General features: G+C 44.4%; 1 protein-coding gene across 1 annotated transcript; it reads right to left on the bottom strand.

Moving 5' to 3' along the window:
* Positions 1 to 2,028: 2,028 nt before the first annotated feature.
* On the bottom strand, positions 2,029 to 17,989 carry REG4 (regenerating family member 4). Its single transcript, XM_033197424.1, has 6 exons — positions 17,903 to 17,989; positions 15,121 to 15,281; positions 11,244 to 11,341; positions 7,944 to 8,081; positions 6,419 to 6,524; positions 2,029 to 2,627 (listed from the first exon to the last, which is right to left on the bottom strand). The coding sequence occupies exons 2-6, from the start codon at positions 15,185 to 15,187 to the stop codon at positions 2,560 to 2,562; spliced, it is 477 nt and encodes a 158-aa protein (XP_033053315.1). The 5' UTR covers positions 15,188 to 15,281; positions 17,903 to 17,989; the 3' UTR covers positions 2,029 to 2,559.
* Positions 17,990 to 19,542: the final 1,553 nt, after the last annotated feature.

The raw sequence follows: 19,542 nt of genomic DNA, 5'->3' as shown, positions 1-19,542 counted from the left end.
TTATGCTGAAACAGTCTGGCTGTCAGTTGTGACCAAAGGAGCAGGGGAAGCATAGCACCTATTCCATACACACTCCAACACATCCCTGCTCCCTGTGCCCCTTCCTGGCTTATGTTTTCACCACAGCTCTTGTCATCATCCCATACTCTGTCCTTTACTTATTTAGTTTGTTGTTTGTCTAGATCCACTCTCCATCCCTGATGAAAGGGATGGGGAGTAGATGATTGCAAGGAATTTTATCTGTTTTGCTCACTGATGGATTCTCAGCTTCTAAAATGAGTTCTTGGAACACAGTATGCATTAAATAAAGATGTGTTGAATGATATATCCACTCAGTGAATTATTGAGGATTATTAAAATTTTACATACATAAATGAAAGTCATGACAGTTCTAGAATTAACTCCGTACTATCCCAGCCTTCCAATAAGATGGGTGACTTCTTATCCATGCCTTTCCCAGCATATGTGCACATGCAGACTCTTAGCATTTCAGCAATTTCAGGGAGGGATCCTTGTTATTATTACATCACCAAGATGATATTAAGTTGGTGATGCTCTTTAATTGGAACTATTTTTAAATATATTGTAAATATTTTTATATATTGTAAATATTTATAGAATGACTTGACTTTATTTTGTCTTAGTAGATTTGCTATCTGTAATTTTTTGGATTTTTATTCTGTTCATCTCTACTTCTTTGCTATCATGAGGAATTTTTCCTCTTGAAAAAGCAAATAAATTAGGAGAGGGAGGTGGGCTATGGTTTTTTTTTTGTTGTTGTTTTTTTTTTAACTTTCATATGTGCCATAGTCAGAAAAAAATGAGAACTTCTACCTCTCTGAAATATTCTCAGCCATATTTCCTTTGCATTTTTTTCGGTTCTTACAGGTAATACTGCAGAATCTGGCACTTGTTCCAACAGGGTTCTATTGTTGTTCTTAATAGTCTGGTATTCCCAATTTATCTTTTATCTCTATCATGCAGTCTGATACTTTTGTTTGTTTCTCTGATAGTGACTTGCCCAGACCCCCTTGGGAGTTGGTGGTTGCAGTTTTGCTGAAGGTAACTATATGCTTTGAAAGAACGAGCCTTTTCCATTTGCCTGTCACCTTCTCTGAATTATCACTATTAGGAGAGTTATCTTTTGGATTATCCAGCCTTTTTATACCTGAGAGGAGCAATACATTCTTTCTGGTGTTTTCCTCTTTGACAACCAGAAGAATGACAAGGGCGTGATGGATGAAGGAAGAAGAAAGGAAGGGAGAGTAGAAGGAGAACTGGTTAGGGCCGAGGCTCTGTGTCTTCCATTTCCCTTTTCTTTTTACTCTTCTTTCAGCCAGCACTCGGTAGCTGGTCTTAGCCTGCTAATATGAGAGAGGAGTGTTCTCAGACTAGGGAATAAGACTTGGTGTGTTTACCAGTTGGCAGCACATCATGAATAAAGCAAGTGGCGATCCACACAGCCTGAACTGCATGGCCAACCCACATGGCCTCTCCTGTCTGGTGGCATTTCCCTCTAAGGAATGCGACTGTGATCATACCGCAGCCATATGCTGTAATCATTGAGTCCATATTTGCTTCTTTCTACATGACCATGCAGATTCGTGACCTAGGGAGTCATATACCTGTTTGCAGGCAAAATCACCTCCTCATTATTGAAGTAACCACCCCGTAAGCCATTCCAAACCTCACAGGGCAAAGAGAGTCACACAAGGCCACACAGGTTGTCAGTGGCAGTGGGGGAGATGAGTGTCCAGGGTCCAGGTCAGCTCCACCATAACTGCTGTGACTGTCATCCCCCTCATAAGCTGAGAAGCACTCACAATTAAATAGCACCCACTTGCCCAACCCTGCTCAGAAGTTGGCAGGCAGGTCACCTGCATCTCTCCTCTCCTTGAACCACTGCTGTTGCTGGGGTGGAGGAGGCAGAGACTCAGATGAAGGAGACGAAGAAGCACATGGGTGTGTTTCTTGGTCTTATTTCACTTTTCCACTTTCACCACTACTGAACTGGAACACAGCAACCTCTTATATACACAGTGGTTTATTAAAGGAATGCACATCAGCCTAGCAAGGATTCTACTGGTAAACCTTCCCATGGCCAAAGGAAAAAAAAGCAGGAGTTGAGTGGCTGGGGTGGGGTATAGGCAATGGAGAGAGGGCAGAGGGGTGTAGAAGCTGAAGGCAGCTAGAAGCTTACTCCTGAGTTTCTTCTTCTGTCTTCAAATCTTTACTTCTTATGGTCAAAGACCCAGCTGTTTCAATTGGCTGGAGATGCACTCTTCTAGACTGCTCAAGACAGCCAGAGAGAGGGGAGGAGGGAAGAAGGATACTGTGGAAAGGGATGGCGGGGCAAGCATTTAGAGCTAGAAGCCACTACTGTGCCATTGCTAAAGTTTCTGTCACTAAGCCTAAAAAAGCCAGTGCAGTAGGGGCCTTATCGCTCTTAGTTTGCTAGGTTTCCCCTCTGAAATAATGAGCAGATTTAACCAGGCTAGCAGAAAACAGAAAGGAAGAGCACGGGGCTATGCAGGAGTTAACAGAATCTTGATTCTTGCTCTATGGTCGGTACTTGCACAGGAAGTGTTGGCGCTTGTTGCATTCGTTGCTGCTCCAAGTTAAAAAGTCTGTAAGAAAATAAACAGACATTTAAATCCATTCAGTCCTGTACTGAGCTTGCCAGAGTTATCCGGGTGTTTTTCTTGGAGTTATAGATAAGGCGATATGACAGTTGACTTTTGGTGTCAACTTGGCTAGGCTATGGTGTACAGTTGTTTGATTGCTATGAAGATGTTTTTTAGATGTGATTAATGTTTAAATATCAGTAGACTTTGAGTAAAGCAGATGACCCTCCATCATGTGGGTGGGCCTCCTCCAATCAATTGAAGGCCTTAAGAGAAAAGCCTGGTCTCCCAAAGAGGAAGAAATTTTGCCTCCAGACTGTCTTTGGACTCAAGACCACAACATTAACTCCTGCAAGAATTTCCAGGCTGCTGGCCTGCCCTGTGGTTTTCAGACTTGACAGCCCCCACAACTGCGTGAGCAAATTCCTCAAAGTAAATCTTTGTCTCTCTATATATACATCCAACTACTTCTGTTTCCCTGGAGAACCTTAAGACAGATACTAACTTTCTCAATGAAAGAAAAACACTTTAAATGTCACACACCATGGCAAAAGCTCCACTCCAGCACTGCTTTTGAGGAAAGGCAGGGGTTGACATGAATCAGCTGAGAACGAGGGGCTCTTGTACTGAAGCAGGACGCAGTGAGGATCTGAGGGTGGCCTTTCCTAGGCTCTAAGAAGCTCCTGTTCAAAGTTAAAAGAACTGAAAGCTGCTAAAGCCATTCACATCCCAACAGGCCATCTGCTTATGAAAAAGGACTGAGCCCAAGGCAGAGGTGGCCTTTTGAAGGACTGAAGTATTTTTGAGGCAAGATCCAGCGATTTCCCTCCCAGAAGCCAAGTTCCACAGCATCACTTGTCATCCATGGGTGTCTGCAGCAGAGTGAGGAGTTGTTCCCTGGCTAGGTGTCTGCTTGGGCCCTGACCTGCAGATCTGACCCTGTTCCCAGTGTGTGGGGGGTGGGTGAGAGCTCTGGGGAGAGGAAGAGGTGAGGCGTGCCCCTCCCACTCCTAGTTCTCAGAAGCCACAGAGGATGGGGCCTGCCCATGCCTGCATCCATAGTGCTCAGCGCAGGGGCCACAGGGTGTAAATGAAATGGGCCCTGCAAGCTTGTGGGTACTTTCACAGTGTGGGGCAAAGAAAATACGGCACAAGGCCATGGGCTGGGCTTGAGACTGACTCATCAGCCGGTCCTTTTGAGGTTGCTGCCCATTCAGCCTGTGGATAAGCTAGTACAGCAACTTCAAATAATCAAGCACAGCACAGCTCACCACGGGCACTAAGCTAGAGAGGTCTACTTTTCCCACCTCACCAGAGACGGAGTGCAGGGAAAGGTGAGTGAGGGACCTTACTTTCCCTCTCCTCCAGGCCACGGAGCCATGAGCCCAGCTTGCACATGATAAACACGCCACATGTATTCAGGTGATTAGGACGATTATTTCCTCCTTTTTATAAAGAGGCATTTGAGGCACAGAGAAGTAAGAGATCTGCACAGGGTCACACAGCTCAGTTAGGAGCTGGGATTCTACCCCGGGCATTCAGAATGCAGAACCCATGCTCTTGACCTCAATGTATACTGAATATGAAATTTCTTTTCAAACTGCAAAATCCCACTTATCATTATTAAATGTCTCAAAGTGGACCAGCAAAACATCAGGAAAAATTGCAAGCTGCAATTTTCCGGAGTCACAAAACACGTTCTGATGTAAAGGGGAGGGTCAGAAAGGGTGAGAAAGAAACACACCAAGTAAAATACTCTGAAATTCTTTCTAAAGAGATAGAAAAAAGGAATAGCTCTGTCACAGAGACAGAACAAGAATGTGTGTGTGGCTGTGTATTGGGGCATTAATATTATATACATTTTGAATGTAAAAAAATTAGAAACAGAATGGGGAGCAAAATCCATTGTACTGATGTGGCTGAGGGGGATGTGCTTTTAAACTCTACCTTCCACCAGTTTTCCTCAAATCCTTGCTTCATTCCTTGTGCTTTTCTGCCTTGAGAGCCAGTGTTCTGACAGCTACGAGCTGGGTGAGTAACCATGGGAAAGGAAAGGAGCCCAAAGACGTGCTGTTCCCAGAGAGCTTCAGTCTTCTGGTTCCCATCCACACAACAGAGGCAACTTCGCTACTGAAGTTTGCTGATGTGATCATCGACTCACAGGGAAAGGACTTTTGTTTGAGAACTTTGTCCAATGGGAATGTCAAAATCTGGGGAATGTGAGGTACTTGGGGAGGCATCTGGTCTACTGCTCCCAAACCAAGTCTGGCCTCCAGCCCCAGAGAGTCTGATGTTGCAGGTCTGAAAAGCGAATCCCTGATATTGGTATTTTTACAATTGTTCCTCATTTGATTCTTTTGTGCCATGGAGGCTCGCTTCTAACACTTTCAATGCGTCAACTGCAATAAAAACTACAATGTCCACCTTTTGCTTGGTTAACTCTGGCTATAAAGTTTCTCACTGCTTCCTGGGGTAGCTCGTTATGTGTTTGAGCAGTGCTAACTGTTCAACATTGTTTTCCTTGATTAGAATAAAAATCCACTTGTTGGTAGCCTCTGCCTATTGGTTTTGATTCTCTTCTTTCCATCTGAGCTGACTTCTGCCTTGAACAGCAGCAGCTGTGCTCTCACCGGTCTGTGAAAATCCCTTCTCTGGCTGTTTATCCCTGAGGGTTTTCCTCAGAGTGTGTCTCATCATGTCTGCTCTTCGCCTCGTGCTGTTAGAAAGTTTTCTCACTCTCTTTTTCCTTCTTATAAGTTTATTCCTCAGAAAACATTAAACTTCCCCCATGTCCTGCTGGGGGTGGCGGAGTCCCTCCCTTCCCCAGCCCAATAGCTGAGACCTCAGCCCAGGCCTGCCTCAGGCTGACTTCTTGACTGGCAGGGGGTCCTGGTGTCACTATGATGGCCTATTAGACCCATTGGGATATTCTCAAGTGTATGACCTTTGGCGTTGAGTATTCTTTAATATTCTGTGATCTTGTACAGCTGAAGTTTTCTACACCGCTTATTCGTCATGGTTCTCACCAGGAGGGGGAATTTGCCCTCCACAGGAAACACTTGGTCATTCCTGGAGATATTTTTCACGACCTGGGAGGAAGAGTGCTGCTGGCACCTACCGATTAGAGACCAGGGATGCTGCTCAACCTCCTGCAAAGTACAGGATAGCCCCCACAACCAAGAAGTACCCAGCCCAAGGTGTCACCAGTATGAATGCTGAAAAGTCTAACTCATGAGCATAAAGACAAAGAATGAAAGCAGGCCAGGGAAAGGAGGAGGCTCATGCAAGTGTGTGCAGCCTGCACTGAGTTTCAGGCCACTGCATTCTGGGGACAGGATTCAGGGAAACAGGAGGGAAGAACTGAGGCAAAGCCCGGCTTTCCAGGGCTCATGGCAAACCCTCATTTTAAAGAAGTCAGAAGAGATTTATCTGTTTTCACTGCATAGATTTACTCCCTGTGGTCTGGGTTTCCCAAAATGGGATATATATCCCCCTCATGGTATAGAATGTGATTTTAAAATAAGTGTATTTCAGAAAAACATTGAATGGATTTAAAGAAAATATTGAGCAAATAACAACAGCTGGAACATTGATATGACAAAGACTGTAAAGTGATCACACAGGACTGAAGGTTGGTAACCAATGTCTGTGGCAAAGCCACTGCCCTGCTGGAGAAGAGTTGTTGGTGTGGACTGGGGAGGGCAGGAGTCCCCTGTGTCTATTTTTGCTCTTACTAGGTAAAGGGAAGGGTCTGCGCATTGAGAAGTGGTGAGGGGTGGTGCATTAGAACTTACTGTTATTGGAGCTCATCTCAGCACAGTGCTTGTTGCCACCCATGGACTTGCCAGACCAGGATCTGTACAGATACATGGCCCCATCAATCCACTGCCACCGCTGCCTCTGCAACAACAGGAGATGGAGAGGCGTACAGCCCAGCAACCCACCTGCCACAGCCAAGGAAGTCCCTTCAGTCCCCTTTAAAACATGTTTTCATTGCAAACGTTGGGAAAGTGCAGAAACGCTTAAAGAAGGAAGAAAAGAAAGTCATTCCACTCAGCCACTAATAGGAAAATGTTACCAATGTTACTGCAAGAAATAGAAATAGATGTAAGTATTTATTCCATCTGAATGACAGGGTTCTGACTGATAGCTATGTGAATACATAAAAATGCAAAATTTCTGATAGTCAAATAAATGACCTTAAAAACGAAATAATTATATAAAATATTTGTAACACCTATAGTAAAGGATTATTCATTTTTCTGTAACATAATATTCAAAAAGAGAAAAAGCCATAAGATATTTATAGACAAATACTAAGGGATGAACACATACATATTCATGAAAGAGGGTGATGACTGTGTGGTATCTTCAGAGTTTTATTAAGAAGCAGGAAGTATGGGGGTTCCCGCTTTATGTTCCCTGTGTTTGTTTGAGTCAACTAAAGAAGCCCCACCAAGAACCTGTTAACTAAGACCCCACACCTAGACCTCAACAACAGCTGTTCCTTACAAAGACCGCTCATGTCAGTTCTTACAATAAGGTATTGATGAAAAGAACAGGAAGTTACAGTGAAAAGCGTCAAGGATAACACAAAGAAAATTAGAGCATCAAAAAAAAAAAAAAAGGCTAGCTGAAAGTTTTCAACTTTAACTCAAGATCCAATGGAGATTTGATTGATCTGTCTCATAATAGGCCTGTGTGTACACACACACCCCCCCCACACACACACACACAAACTTGTTAAGGCTTTAGAAAGCTGATAATTAGGCCGGGCGCGGTCCTCAAGTCTGTAATCCCAGCACTTCGGGAGGCCGAGACGGGAGGATCACGAGGTCAGGAGATTGAGACCATCCTGGCTAACACGGTGAAACCCTGTCTCTACTAAAAAAGACAAAAAACTAGCCGGGCGAGGTGGCGGGCGCCTGTAGCCCCAGCTACTCGGGAGGTTGAGGCAGGAGAATGGCGTGAACCCGGGAGGTGGAGCTTGCAGTGAGCTGAGATCCGGCCACTGCACTCCAGCCCCAGGCGACAGAACAAGACTCTGTCTCAAAAAAAAAAAAAGAAAGCTGATAATTTTGTGTTCTGCCTTTCAGGAGGGCCTTAGTTAGACAAAGGTCTATACCTTTACATCATATCCTCCACCGAGGGCCAGAACTGGGCCCCTGACCTTGAGGCCTTGGTCTCTGTCAGCTGGAGGCACATCTGGAGAAGATCCACCTACTGTGTGCCCGTTATAGGCTGGGAGGCCATTCCTCAAAAAAGAGGATGCCAGCCTGGCTTTCCCAAGAGGGCCTTTGTGGCCAAGTCTGAGGTTACCTTCTGTGGGTCATGCAGGCCAATCCACACGGGCTGGCTTCTCTGATAGCCACTTACGTACTTTGCTATGGTGCTGGCTTCCTTTACATTCAGGATAGATGCCAGGTGGGTTCCGTTTTCGTAAAACTGACACTCGAGCTACGTACAAGGAGAGGTCCTGTTAATGATGCCTGCATGTTTAAAGCACAGCCCTCTCCTCAGACAGCTAGTGTGCCAAGCAGGAGGGACTCACGTAGCCCCCACTTCCTCCACACAGAGTGCTCTAAACCCCGCAGAAGGCTTCCTGCCAGCCTGGGAGAGAGCACAACTACCGCAGCGTTCGGTCTCGAGAAAGAGGCAGTGCAAGGCCAGGGCGAGAGATTGGGGGTCTAAGGACGTGCCCGGGGTCCTGGTCTTGCATCTCAGGGGCGTATGTGACCTTGACAAGTCACTTCACCTCTCTGAGGCTCAGTTTCTTCATCTGTAAAATAATTACTGCTACCTAGGACCTGTCATGAGACCTATTGTGTTATAAGACTGCATTTTGACAGATCTAAGAAACTGCTGATTGTAAAATGTGGCATTATTTTATGTCCCATGAAGAAAGAAAATAAAATCACTGTCAATGAATCTATGATACACTGTGACACAGCGTGTTGGTAGCACACACCTGATTTCAGAAATGTCAGAACGTGAACACAATGTGCATCAGAGAACAGACGTTACGGCAGTGCTCTTCGCGGGACACCTCCAATACACTGGGCACCCCACCATTCCGTCCTAACAGCAGCCCAAGGAGACGGGGCCCACCTTTAGTTTACAGATGGGGAGACAGAGGATCAGGAAAGGGCAACTGGACACAGGAAGAGAGCCCAGCTCTCCCTAATTCCTAAGCCTACATTGTGTTTATTTTAAATTATTATTAGCCTATGTTACATAAGAATACCACATTGTAAATTGTAAGCAGTAGTCTGTAACTTATTTTGACTTGCTAGTGAATGGGCATGGATCAATTGCCTAAACATGTGAGGTGATCCTCCAGAGGAGAGGAGACGGCTCCCGGTGCTGGTGGAGAATTCCTGCCGATTGAAGGTGAATGTGCCTACCCCTTTGCCTTTCCTCAACAATAACCATGCCACCAAATCTGGTTGGATTTGGGGGTTTCCTGGGCACTAGAGGCAGATATGTAACTATCCGCTTTGTTGCAACTTTTAAAACTTTCAGCTCTAATCCCAAATCTGTCTTACTCCTGTATGTCTGCATATCGATCCCAAATTTTTCCTTCTGAGGTCCTTTGCAAAAGTGCTGTCTTCTTTCACATCCAAGGCCATGCAATCTGAATTTTTCTTGTGGGTGAATAAATGGTAATCACTCACTGTTTTAAGGATTGTATGAAACACATGGCATGACAAATTCTTGTTCTGTAACCAGAAACCTAATTGTTCAATTAAACAAGGTAAATGTTTATATATATGGGCATGTGTATATAAACTTTATTTTATTCTCTTCTGAGGTTGTGTTACATGACACGAAATTGAATTAATTCAATGCAATTTTAGTTTGGGTTGCTTAGGTTTTTACTGCTCCCATTCTTGCTTTTACTAATTTACCCAAGATTAGATCTGGTTACTCTTTAATAATAATTTAGTCCGCACACTTACAAACCACTTACAATACCACCATGCTTCACTGTAATTTTATTTAATTCTCAGGCCCATGAGGCATGCCAGTCAGATGACCAGACAGCATTTATTGAGTGCCCACTGGGTACCAGCCACAAAAGATCCTGTGTCAGAAGGGGAAACAGGCTTGGAGTATGTACGTGATAGCCTCCCTCCCAGTCCACACAACTAGTACTGCTGGAGCTGTAACTAGAACTCAGGCCTCTGCCTCTCAAGCTCAAGGTCGCATGTCCATGTGCTTCTCACATTGCCTCCATCAGCTTCCAGGGGTCTCAAGAGCCAAGGGCAGTAGCAACCCTGGTGAGGAATCAGGGAGCCTCATAGCCCTTGTTGGGTTTGAGGGGTCCCCTTTGGCCTCACCGTCCCAGCACCCCCTCTGCATCCTGGTCCTGTTAACTTTGTTAAGGTTCAGTGTCAATCCTGTGGGCTGTTCTTTCTTGAGACCCTGAATTGGCGTCTACCCTGTGCCATAGGCTTTATGCAAGTTGTTTTAATGAATCCTCCTGACAAGTCCATGAAGTAAAAAGTATTATCCCACTTTCCAGTAGGCAAACAGGTAAAGGGAGGTACCTAGTGAATTGCAGAGTAGTGATGTAAACTCAGGTCTCTATGACTCCACGGTTCCCAGACATCTTCCTCTTTGTTCTCTTTGTTTTCACAGAGAAAGGCTATTCCTCTCCACGAGCTCATTTTCTTTCCAGGGACAGAGTCTGGGAAGCCCTTTCTTCGCTCCGTTTCTCTCCCCTTTTTATACAATTATTTAGGACTCAGCTCAGACTCTGCTGGGGTTGCTGCGTCAGTTATTCTCAGTGTAAACTTGGGCAAGTCATTTATACTCATGCTGCATTGAAATGTTCTGTTTCAATGTCACATTAACCCTGGGCTTTCTAAGGCCAGAGAATACGTTCATAGCCTCAGTAGCTGGCATGTGGTAGGTACGTCATTCTTGTTTTTGTTTGTTTGTTTTCTGTTTTTCGTTGTCTAGTTTTATACAGGGATTCAAAGACCGCATGGGCCCAGATCATGCCAAATGTACCCATATGACTCCCCTAATTAATCACAATTCGGCAGCGTCGACTCCCCACACGTGGCTGAGATAACTTACTTTGACTGTCTATTTGGTTATCTCTCAGACAAAACTTCAATGAAATAAAATGGACATGTTTGTGGACTGTGTAGAGCAGTGGAAAAGTTTCCACAGTTTCTTGGACTGCTTCACCCTTCTGTTGGTGGCTCCAAGGTGTCTGCTCCAGGCGCGTCTACACACCCTCTCTCTGGTAAATTTCTTATAGCAACTCCATTATCCTTTCTGTGAATTCCTCATCTTCTCGTCCTCCTTTGATTGATGTGTTTCTGTCTCCTTTACTGACAGTGAGCTTGCTGAGGGTAGGGGCTATTTCCTATGTATCCGGATGTGCTTGTAGCCCATCTAGGGTCTGGCATACAGCACCTGCTTCAGCAATGCTTATGGAATTGAATGAGTGAACACACAACCCTCTTCTCTCCATTTCACCAGCCAAAGGGGCTTCTCTTCATAGTGCCCAGGAAGGACACTTGATCCTGAATCAAATGAGATCTGAGGCTCTGGCTGGTCCTTTGCTCTAGAAAGCCCAGGCCAAGCAGGCGGCAAATTTCTTACCTCGGCATCAGACCAGTTCCTCAGCTTCCTGAAGTAACCATAGCAATTGGACTTGTGGTAAAACCATCCAGGACCACAGCTGGGTCTCACGATGATATCTGCACATAAACAAAAGGCAATTGCACGTTATGATAACAAAAACAATCAATTCCCAGACTTGATACAGTTTGCAATCAGGAACCCCTTGAATGAAGAGAGTCCCTTCATGAAGATTCCTGCTACACTGCCAAAAATGTATACAGTTTACCCTTCTTCTGGCTTTTCCCAAAGGGACCTAAGGCCTTTTACCAGTGTGACTGTGTTTCTGCGATTACTGGACACTGCCTCTGAACTGACACTAGTTCCAAGAAAATGTCACTGCGGTCCACCAGTCAGAGTAGGGGTTATGGAAGTCAGGTGATCAATGCAGTTTTAGCTTGATCTGCCTCACAGTGGGTCCAGCGAGTCCAGTGGGTCCCCTGAACCCATGCTGTGGTTATCTCCCCAGTTCTGGAATGCATAATTGGAATAGACACACATACATAATTGGACTAGATAGACACACATAACTGGAATAGATTCTCAGCAGCTGACGGAATCTTGTATTAATAGCGAAGGTCAGACAACTATGATTTAAGGCATCACAAGAGTGGATGAGGGACATAAATTGGTAGTTTGGGGCATTCCAAGGAAGGAGAAGTCACTTTGGCCTGGGAGACAAGGGACAGGTTACATGGCAACTTGACTGGAACTTGAGCATAGGTGGGCTATGTGTCAGCACTGGGGGAGGGAACGTTTTAGGCAAAGGAAGCAGGAATGTGAGGGCATGCATAGAAACAGCAAGCACTTAAGTATGCCTTAAGGGCTTAAGATACAGGGTGTCCGTCAGGCAACCGTGGCAGAAATAGGAAAGAGCCAGGGCTTAGAAGCAAAGGAATCCATGATTCAGGGAGGCACATGATTTTCCTGCTAGTCAACTGGTGAATGGGCAATGTCACTGTATCTGAAGGTTTATAAAGAGGGGGAGATGACTGGAGGTACAGAGGCACCAGGTGATCAAGGGGATGTCAAGCTAGCAAGTGTAGGCTTTGTGACCATGTGGCTACCTTCTGACACCATGATGGGTGCAAAAGTGTTTCCTTCCATAAGGGACGTCCACAGACTGCAGCTGTCATAACAGTATTTTTTCTCTCCTCATTCAAATGATACTACTGTCTCTTATTTGCCCCACTCTTCTGTTTTATTTCAGCCCCTGCCCGTACATCTCCCAGGGCTCCCCATTGCTTTCAGAGGAGCTCTCTGCTCATCTAGCATGTAAGAGATTTTATAACCTGGCTGTATGCCCCTATCCAGCCACATGCTTCGATGCCACAGTCCCAGCTCCATCTTGGAACATGAATGCTCAGTGTAGCTTTAGATCCTTTGTATGTGCTATTCCTGGTATCTGTGAATAATGAATAATGACCAACCTAGCTAAGGCAAGGCAGGAAAGGTTTCAGTGAGTATGTCAAATATACTACAAACAAACAGCAAAGATATTCATGTATTTAAATGCTTCATCTTCTACTACATTCAGAAATATGAATATAATTTTATGATAAATAAAACGCAGCCTTTATGCTATTACTACTAGTACCACTATCACCAGCTTTTGTAAATAAGATGCTTGACTTTCTATCACCTCTCTGTTCTCTCCCTGTCTTTGTACTCTCCATCTCTGTCTCTTTTGTCTCTGTGTCTTTGTGTGTCCCTCCTTGTCTACGACTGTCTGTTTTCTGCTCTCCTTCTTTTTTCTCCCCCTTCTTGCTCATTTTTCTATCTCTCTCCCCTCCCCTTTCTGCCCCTCACCCTGCGAGGTGCTTTCTTGGTGCCAGGCACCATGTTAAGTGTTTTATCCGTATTGTATTTTTATCAAGATTGCTTGAGGAGGTGAGGAAACAGGCTCAGGGTGGTCATCTGCCCAAGAAAGATAGAAAAGCTGCTTTGCAGATCCAGTTCTCTATGACTTAAAAATCTATATTACTGCTACCAGCCCTCCCAACCTTTATAAAAATAAGAAATTCAAAACTTAGAAACAGAAATAATTAACTGGGCTGCCTTGATTATTTTGTCAGGAGGAAAAGAAATCCTTGCACTTCAAGGAAAAATTGATCTTCTTAAGAGAAGGCTGGCCATTGATTACCAGAGGGCAGATATGACATGGGCTTGAATTTCAGAAAGGGACAGCTGCGAAAACATGCCTTCCGTTGTAATACCGGTGCGACTGTTCTGAAAGAGGTGGCAAAGAGGAACCCAAATCTCTGACCTTTGGCCTGAGGACAAAGACCCCTGGCATCACACCTGGGGCTCCTGGTTTGGTCTTGTGCCCTCTGAAGCAACTCTCCTTGGCATTCTGTGAGCAAACATATTAGGACAGACCCTCTACCACCATGGTCCTTGTTTCCCTGGATCCAAGCCGTGAAAGCAGAGGGCCTAGGGACACACGCGGAGGACTTGGAGGGTCAGAGTGGTCAGAGTGAAGAAGACCCAAGACCATGCTGGAGCCCAGACAATCACGACTCTCTCTCTTCTCTTTCTCTCCTTTCTCTGACTCTCTTTGTGTTTCTCTGAGTGTTGCTCTCTGTCTGACCATCTCTCTGTGTTCAATTTTCTCTGTTTCTGCATCTCCGTCTTTGATTTTCTATGCATCTCTCTGTTCTCTCCCTGTCTTTGTACTCTCTGTCTCTTTTGTCTCTCTGCCTATGTGTGGCCCTCCTTGCCTATGACTGTCTGTTCCCTGCTTCTCATTCTTTTTCTCCCCCTCCTCCTTCCTCCCTTCATCTCTCTCCCCTCCCCTCTGCCCCATACTCTGCAATGTTGCAGCTATGGCTGTGAGCCCCCTGGTGGAGGCATTTTAGCTCCTAGATATGCAACTAACAGCTGCTCTGCTGTGCTGTGGCTCTGCCTTCTGCTACCCCACTCCCATTGCCCAGGTTGGAGTGCAGCGATACCATCTCAGCTCACTGCATCCTCGACTTCCTGGGCTCAGGTGGTCCTCCCACCTCAGCCTCCCTAGTAGCTGGGAGCACCCACCATACCAGGCTAGTTTTTTGTACTTTTTTTAGTAGAGACAGAGTTTCACCACGTTGCCCAGGCTGATCTCGAACTTCTGGGCTAAAGTGATCTACCCGCCTTGGTGTCTCAAAGTTCTGGGATTACAGGCATGAGCCACCGCACCCGGCCTTACTCCACACATTTATTGAGCATTTACTATGTACCCGAGGCAGGTCCATTTTCCTTGTGAATAGAACAAAGAAATTACACCAGATGAGATCACATTTCATTTCCTTCCATTTCTGGTATTCTGTGACATTCCTTCTTAGCTCACTTGTACAATGTTCCTCCCCTGCTTTCTCTATTGGTGGATTCTACAATATTGCTACTCACTTTGTTGCCATGTTACTTTGCACTTGATGTGTGATCTATAAATGTTTAAGCGCCATCTCTCCAACTCGACTGTAGGTCCCTTGCAAACTGGAATCCCTAATAATGCTCAAATGGTAAACCAGTGCATAAGCATTGAGGAATTCTGATTATGGCTATGACTTATTGACAATCTGCTAGGCAACAGGTGTTTTAAACACATTATCTCTGCCCTTCACAATAAACTTGCTAAATTAATGTTATAACTTACACTTAACTGATGATTTAAGTATGAATTATAATCATATGGAATTGGGTTTTGTTGGATTCTAGAGCCCTTGAATTTTTTAGTACTTGTCTTTGTTTTTCATCTCCATGTTTAAAAACCTATTTCCTGCAGTTCCTACATGTTTTTGTGGGTGAATGGAAGGGTGTCCCACGTGGACTGTGTGAACACTGGCTGTGGCTCAGTTCCAGCTACGTGATGGATACTCACCGCCCCGGACTCCTATATTGGCGAGGCAGCTCAGCAATAGGAGCAACCGCATGCTTCTGGAAGCCATCTTCCTCCTCCCTTGAGGATGTAGCTACTGCAAGGATCTCAGAGACCTTACTAGCGCTTCTTTAAAACTCCTGGGTTCTCCTTGATCTGCAAATCTGAACACATTTGCACAGGTGAGAAGGACCCAGGAATCTAGATGCCGACTCACATATGGAGGAAAATAATACAATATTTTCCTGGCTAAATCCAGACTTTATAATGAAGGGAATCTCAAGTTAGATGTACAGGTTAGAAACTTTTAAGAGATTTTGTTCTTACCTGCAAGACCTCCTGGGCCGGTGCCAGAGATTTAGCTATAGCAGGCTGAACAGTTTCACAGTCTGAATGGAGGCAATTTGTAAACCACCGAGCACTCGCCCCGTTAGCTTCAGGAGAGCCAGCAGAGGGCGCCCAAGGCAAGCTTCCTCACGGATAAGGCAGATACGGGTATTTTGTGTCAAGAAAATCCAATAGAGTGGCTCCGACATTGGATTTTTTTTTTTTTTTTTTTTTTTTTGAGACGGAGTCTCGCTCTGTCGCCCAGGCTGGAGTGCAGTGGCGCGATCTCGGCTCACTGCAAGCTCTGCCTCCCGGGTTCACGCCATTCTCCTGCCTCAGCCTCCCGAGTAGCTGGGACGACAGGTGCCCGCCACTGCGCCGGCTAATTTTTTGTATTTTTAGTAGAAACGGGGTTTCACCGTGGTCTCGATCTCCTGACCGTGTGATCCGCCCGCCTCGGCCTCCCAAAGTGCTGGGATTACAGGCGTGAGCCACCGCGCCCGGCCGACATTGAATTTTTAAATGTTAAAATTAAACGTGAGCACAGTGTCCAATACCCACATTTTACAGATGAGAAAACCTGAGGTCAGTAAGTATGAAGTCATTTGTTCATGGACACCAGCTACAAGCGGATCTGACTCCATCAGCACTCTTTCCTTTACGCTTAGTTGACATCATTTTTAAAAATAAAGAACATGGCTTTATCTTTTCCCCATTAGCAAACAACACATGAGCTATTAGAAAATCAATGCAAAACTAGAAAATAAGAAGTAAACCCCACGTCCAGGAGATAAATAATTTGGTAAGTAGCTTACAGATATCTTTCGTGTACAATTTTATATAAATAGGATCATATCGTCCTATAACCTGGTTTTGTTTCTCAGAAAAAGATTGATTGTAATACATTTTCTTGCACTCACATAACTTTAATGCATTTTTAATTTTTTCTTTAGTATAAATTCTCGTATGTAGGGTTGTGGCATCACACAGCATGCACATTGTCATTTTAATACCCTTTGTTAAATGTGTGGGCTGTGCCATTTACCTCATTAATAGGGCACTAAAAGGATTGGTTCCCTAAGCTCCCAGTGAATGCTTAATTTTGTCAAGTTTTTGGTTAATTTTGGTATATTAAAGAATCTTAGTGATTTAAAATATTTTATAATTACTAATGAAGTTGAACATCTTTTTATATAATGATTTGCTTTTTGTATTTGGTGAATTTTCAGTTTCCAGTTTTGCGCATTTTTCTTTTTTTTTTCTTTTTTTTTTTTTTTGAGACGGAGTCTCGCTCTGTCACCCAGGCTGGAGTGCTGTGGCCGGATCTCAGCTCACTGCAAGCTCCGCCTCCCGGGTTCACGCCATTCTCCTGCCTCAGCCTCCCAAGTAGCTGGGACTACAGGCGCCGCCACCTCGTCCAGCTAGTTTTTTTGTAGTTTTTAGTAGAGACGGGGTTTCACCGTGTTAGCCAGGATGGTCTCGATCTCCTGACCTCGCCATCCGCCCGTCTCGGCCTCCCAAAGTGCTAGGATTACAGGCTTAAGCCACCGTGCCCGGCCGCATTTTTCTATTTCATTGTTTTTTTCTCCAATTCGTGAGATCCTTTTTGTATGTTTATTGCATTTCACGTGTTACTAATAGTATTTCTCAGTTTGTATTTTTCTCTTATAATTTTTGCCATTCTGAAATTTTCAAAAATATTATTTTTTATGTTTTTAAAAATATTTTTTAAATTTATATCAAAAGACTGCCCATTACTGTCCCATAAGGTTAAACTATTTATCAGTGTTCTCTTCTATTTTCATCTGTCTGGGCTTTGTTTTAATATAAGTATGAAACTGAGTTCTGGATTTCCCTCCCAAATAATTATTAAAATGAGTTAATTCATTGAATCCACATTTAATCATACTTTATGATTAAAAAATCTGAACATACAATCTAACTCTCAAAGTGAACTGGCATTCATCGAATGCCTACATGTCATGTTCATAAGTAAGCTGCACTGGGCCGGGCGTACTGGCTCATGGCTGAAATCCCAGCACTTTGAGAGGCCGAGGCGGGTGGATCACCTGAGGTCAGGAGTTCGAGACCAGCCTGGCCAACATGGCAAAACCCTGTCTCTATTAAAAAATACAAAAATTAGCTGGGTGCGGTGGTGTAATCGCAGCTACTCAGGAGGCTGAGGCAGGAGAATCACTTGAACCTGGGAGGCAGAGGTTGCAGTGACCTACCAGACTGCAGAGCCAAGATTTAACCCAACAGCTTGACACTAAAGCCAATGCTCTTTACAGTGAAGGAAGAAAAGAAGGTAAATAATTTAAAACAAACAACACAGCAACAGAAAGCCTGACAAGCCTCGCTAGAAATACGATTTGTCATTTCCGGCCTGGCTAATAGCTGACAGAGGAAAACAGATGTTTAAAGAAAGCCCCCCATCAACAACCGCAAGGAGGATTACCTGTTTGGCAGCCAAGACTCTGAGGGCCCCTGCCTTCTTCAGTGTCTCCAGTGGTCCCTGTCACAGTTTCCAGAGCTTTTATATCTTCTTGCCTCAGGAGTTAATAATCTTTACTTTAATCATAAAGCAATAATATTATTTGAGAAAAATAATCCATCCATAAAAGCCTTATCTACAGTGAAAAAAATGAATCATATGAGAGACGACTTGAGAATGTACATAAGGTGTGCTCTGACTAGCCAGGAAAAGAACTTCTCCCTGTGTGCAAACAGAATCTTTTCTTTACATCCCGTTATTAAAACTGACAACATCCTATAATCTGTTATAAGCCCATCTTCCTCTCCCCTTAAATTACTTTTTCATGGCTGTCTTTTCATCCCTTGGTATTGTGGATTTCTTTTATTTCTCTTTTACTTCTAGAAGGATTTTCTGTCAGGGTCAGGCATGGGTTATGACCCATGCGGTGGGACTTGAGGCCCACACACAGATTTTCCTCCTAAAGCACCAACTCCACTCCCTCAACATGCATGGGTTTCCTCAGAAATCTACTATTTGAGCTTCTCCTGCAGAACAAGGGTGATCATGTCAAAATAGCTTACATCAACAGCGTGTGTTACAGTAAAGGGTTTTCCCTTAAGTCATCAAATATCCTTGTGAGCAGCATAGGACAGACATCCCCATTACACACTCAAGAAACCCAACCTTGAGAGAGATTAGAAACCTTCCAAGGTTCACAACGCTGGTCAGCAGTGGACCTGGACACCGAAACTTGTCCTTCTGACTCCAAATCTAGCCTTTTGCTGAAATACAGTCCTACTGAAAAATAAGCTATTTGAAAAAAGTAACAAGATTTTCTTTTCCAGTGTAGATGGCAAAGGATTAGGTTGTAGGTGCCAGAGATGACTCAGCTTCAAACTACAGATTTAAGTCTGTAAAGGACCGGTATGTCTGGAAACTTTAAGTCTGGAAGGGACCAGAGTAGTTATCGAATCTTACTCTTTTGTTCTACTGGTGAGGAAAATGAGGCCTAGGGAAACACTGTGACTAGTTTACTGCACAGACAGTTGTGGGTGAAGCTGATATCAGAAGCCAGCTTCCTTGCTCCCAGCTCAATGTTGTTTGAAAAATGCTACTCAGTCTTTGTTATTAGATTTTTCCATCAGGTGCATAAATTCATGGTAGGACATGAGAAAGTAATGCTTTCATGGTTTACAAAGAGCATTTTCGAGAATCTCTCCCGTTCTGATGATGCTCTGGGAGAAGAGCACACGGCTTGGCCTCCTATGGCTATTGGTTCAGGTCCACATTCTGTTATGCACTCACTGTGTGACACCGGGCACGATACTGAGCCTTTTGGACCCTCAGATTAGATAGATCTTCTGTGTTCTCACCAGCTATTGCAACCCTCAGTCTGCTACCTCCATGCCATTATATAAAGATTTAAAGCCTTTAGGACCCTGAGGTTCCTAATCTGTACATGGAATGATGGTGTTACTAGATCAATTTATTTGCTGCACTACTTGTTTGACACAAACCTCTTTTCTTTAGGCAGCTGGATGGGAATCATCATTGCTTCATGGCACAGTCGTGTACAAAGATGTTAACTCCAAGTCTTTCAACTTCAGAAGTTCTGGTCCAGA

This window comes from Trachypithecus francoisi, unplaced genomic scaffold (assembly GCF_009764315.1).
Source record: "Trachypithecus francoisi isolate TF-2019V2 unplaced genomic scaffold, Tfra_2.0 Lachesis_group5, whole genome shotgun sequence".
Taxonomy (NCBI): Eukaryota; Metazoa; Chordata; class Mammalia; order Primates; family Cercopithecidae; genus Trachypithecus; species Trachypithecus francoisi.
The sequence above is the reverse complement of the archived record's forward strand: the minus strand, read 5'-3'. Positions and strand labels throughout refer to the sequence as shown.

What these genes read in the sequence shown, in the direction of transcription:
- REG4 (XM_033197424.1), bottom strand. Translation starts at nt 15,187, where the DNA reads ATGGCTTCCAGAAGCATGCGGTTGCTCCTATTGCTGAGCTGCCTCGCC. An exon ending in GGAACTGGTCTGATGCCGAG is followed by an intron (nt 8,082 to 11,243) that starts GTAAGAAATTTG and finishes CCTTGTACGTAG; the next exon opens with CTCGAGTGTCAGTTTTACGA. An exon ending in TGAGATGAGCTCCAATAACA is followed by an intron (nt 2,628 to 6,418) that starts GTAAGTTCTAAT and finishes ATTTTCTTACAG; the next exon opens with ACTTTTTAACTTGGAGCAGC.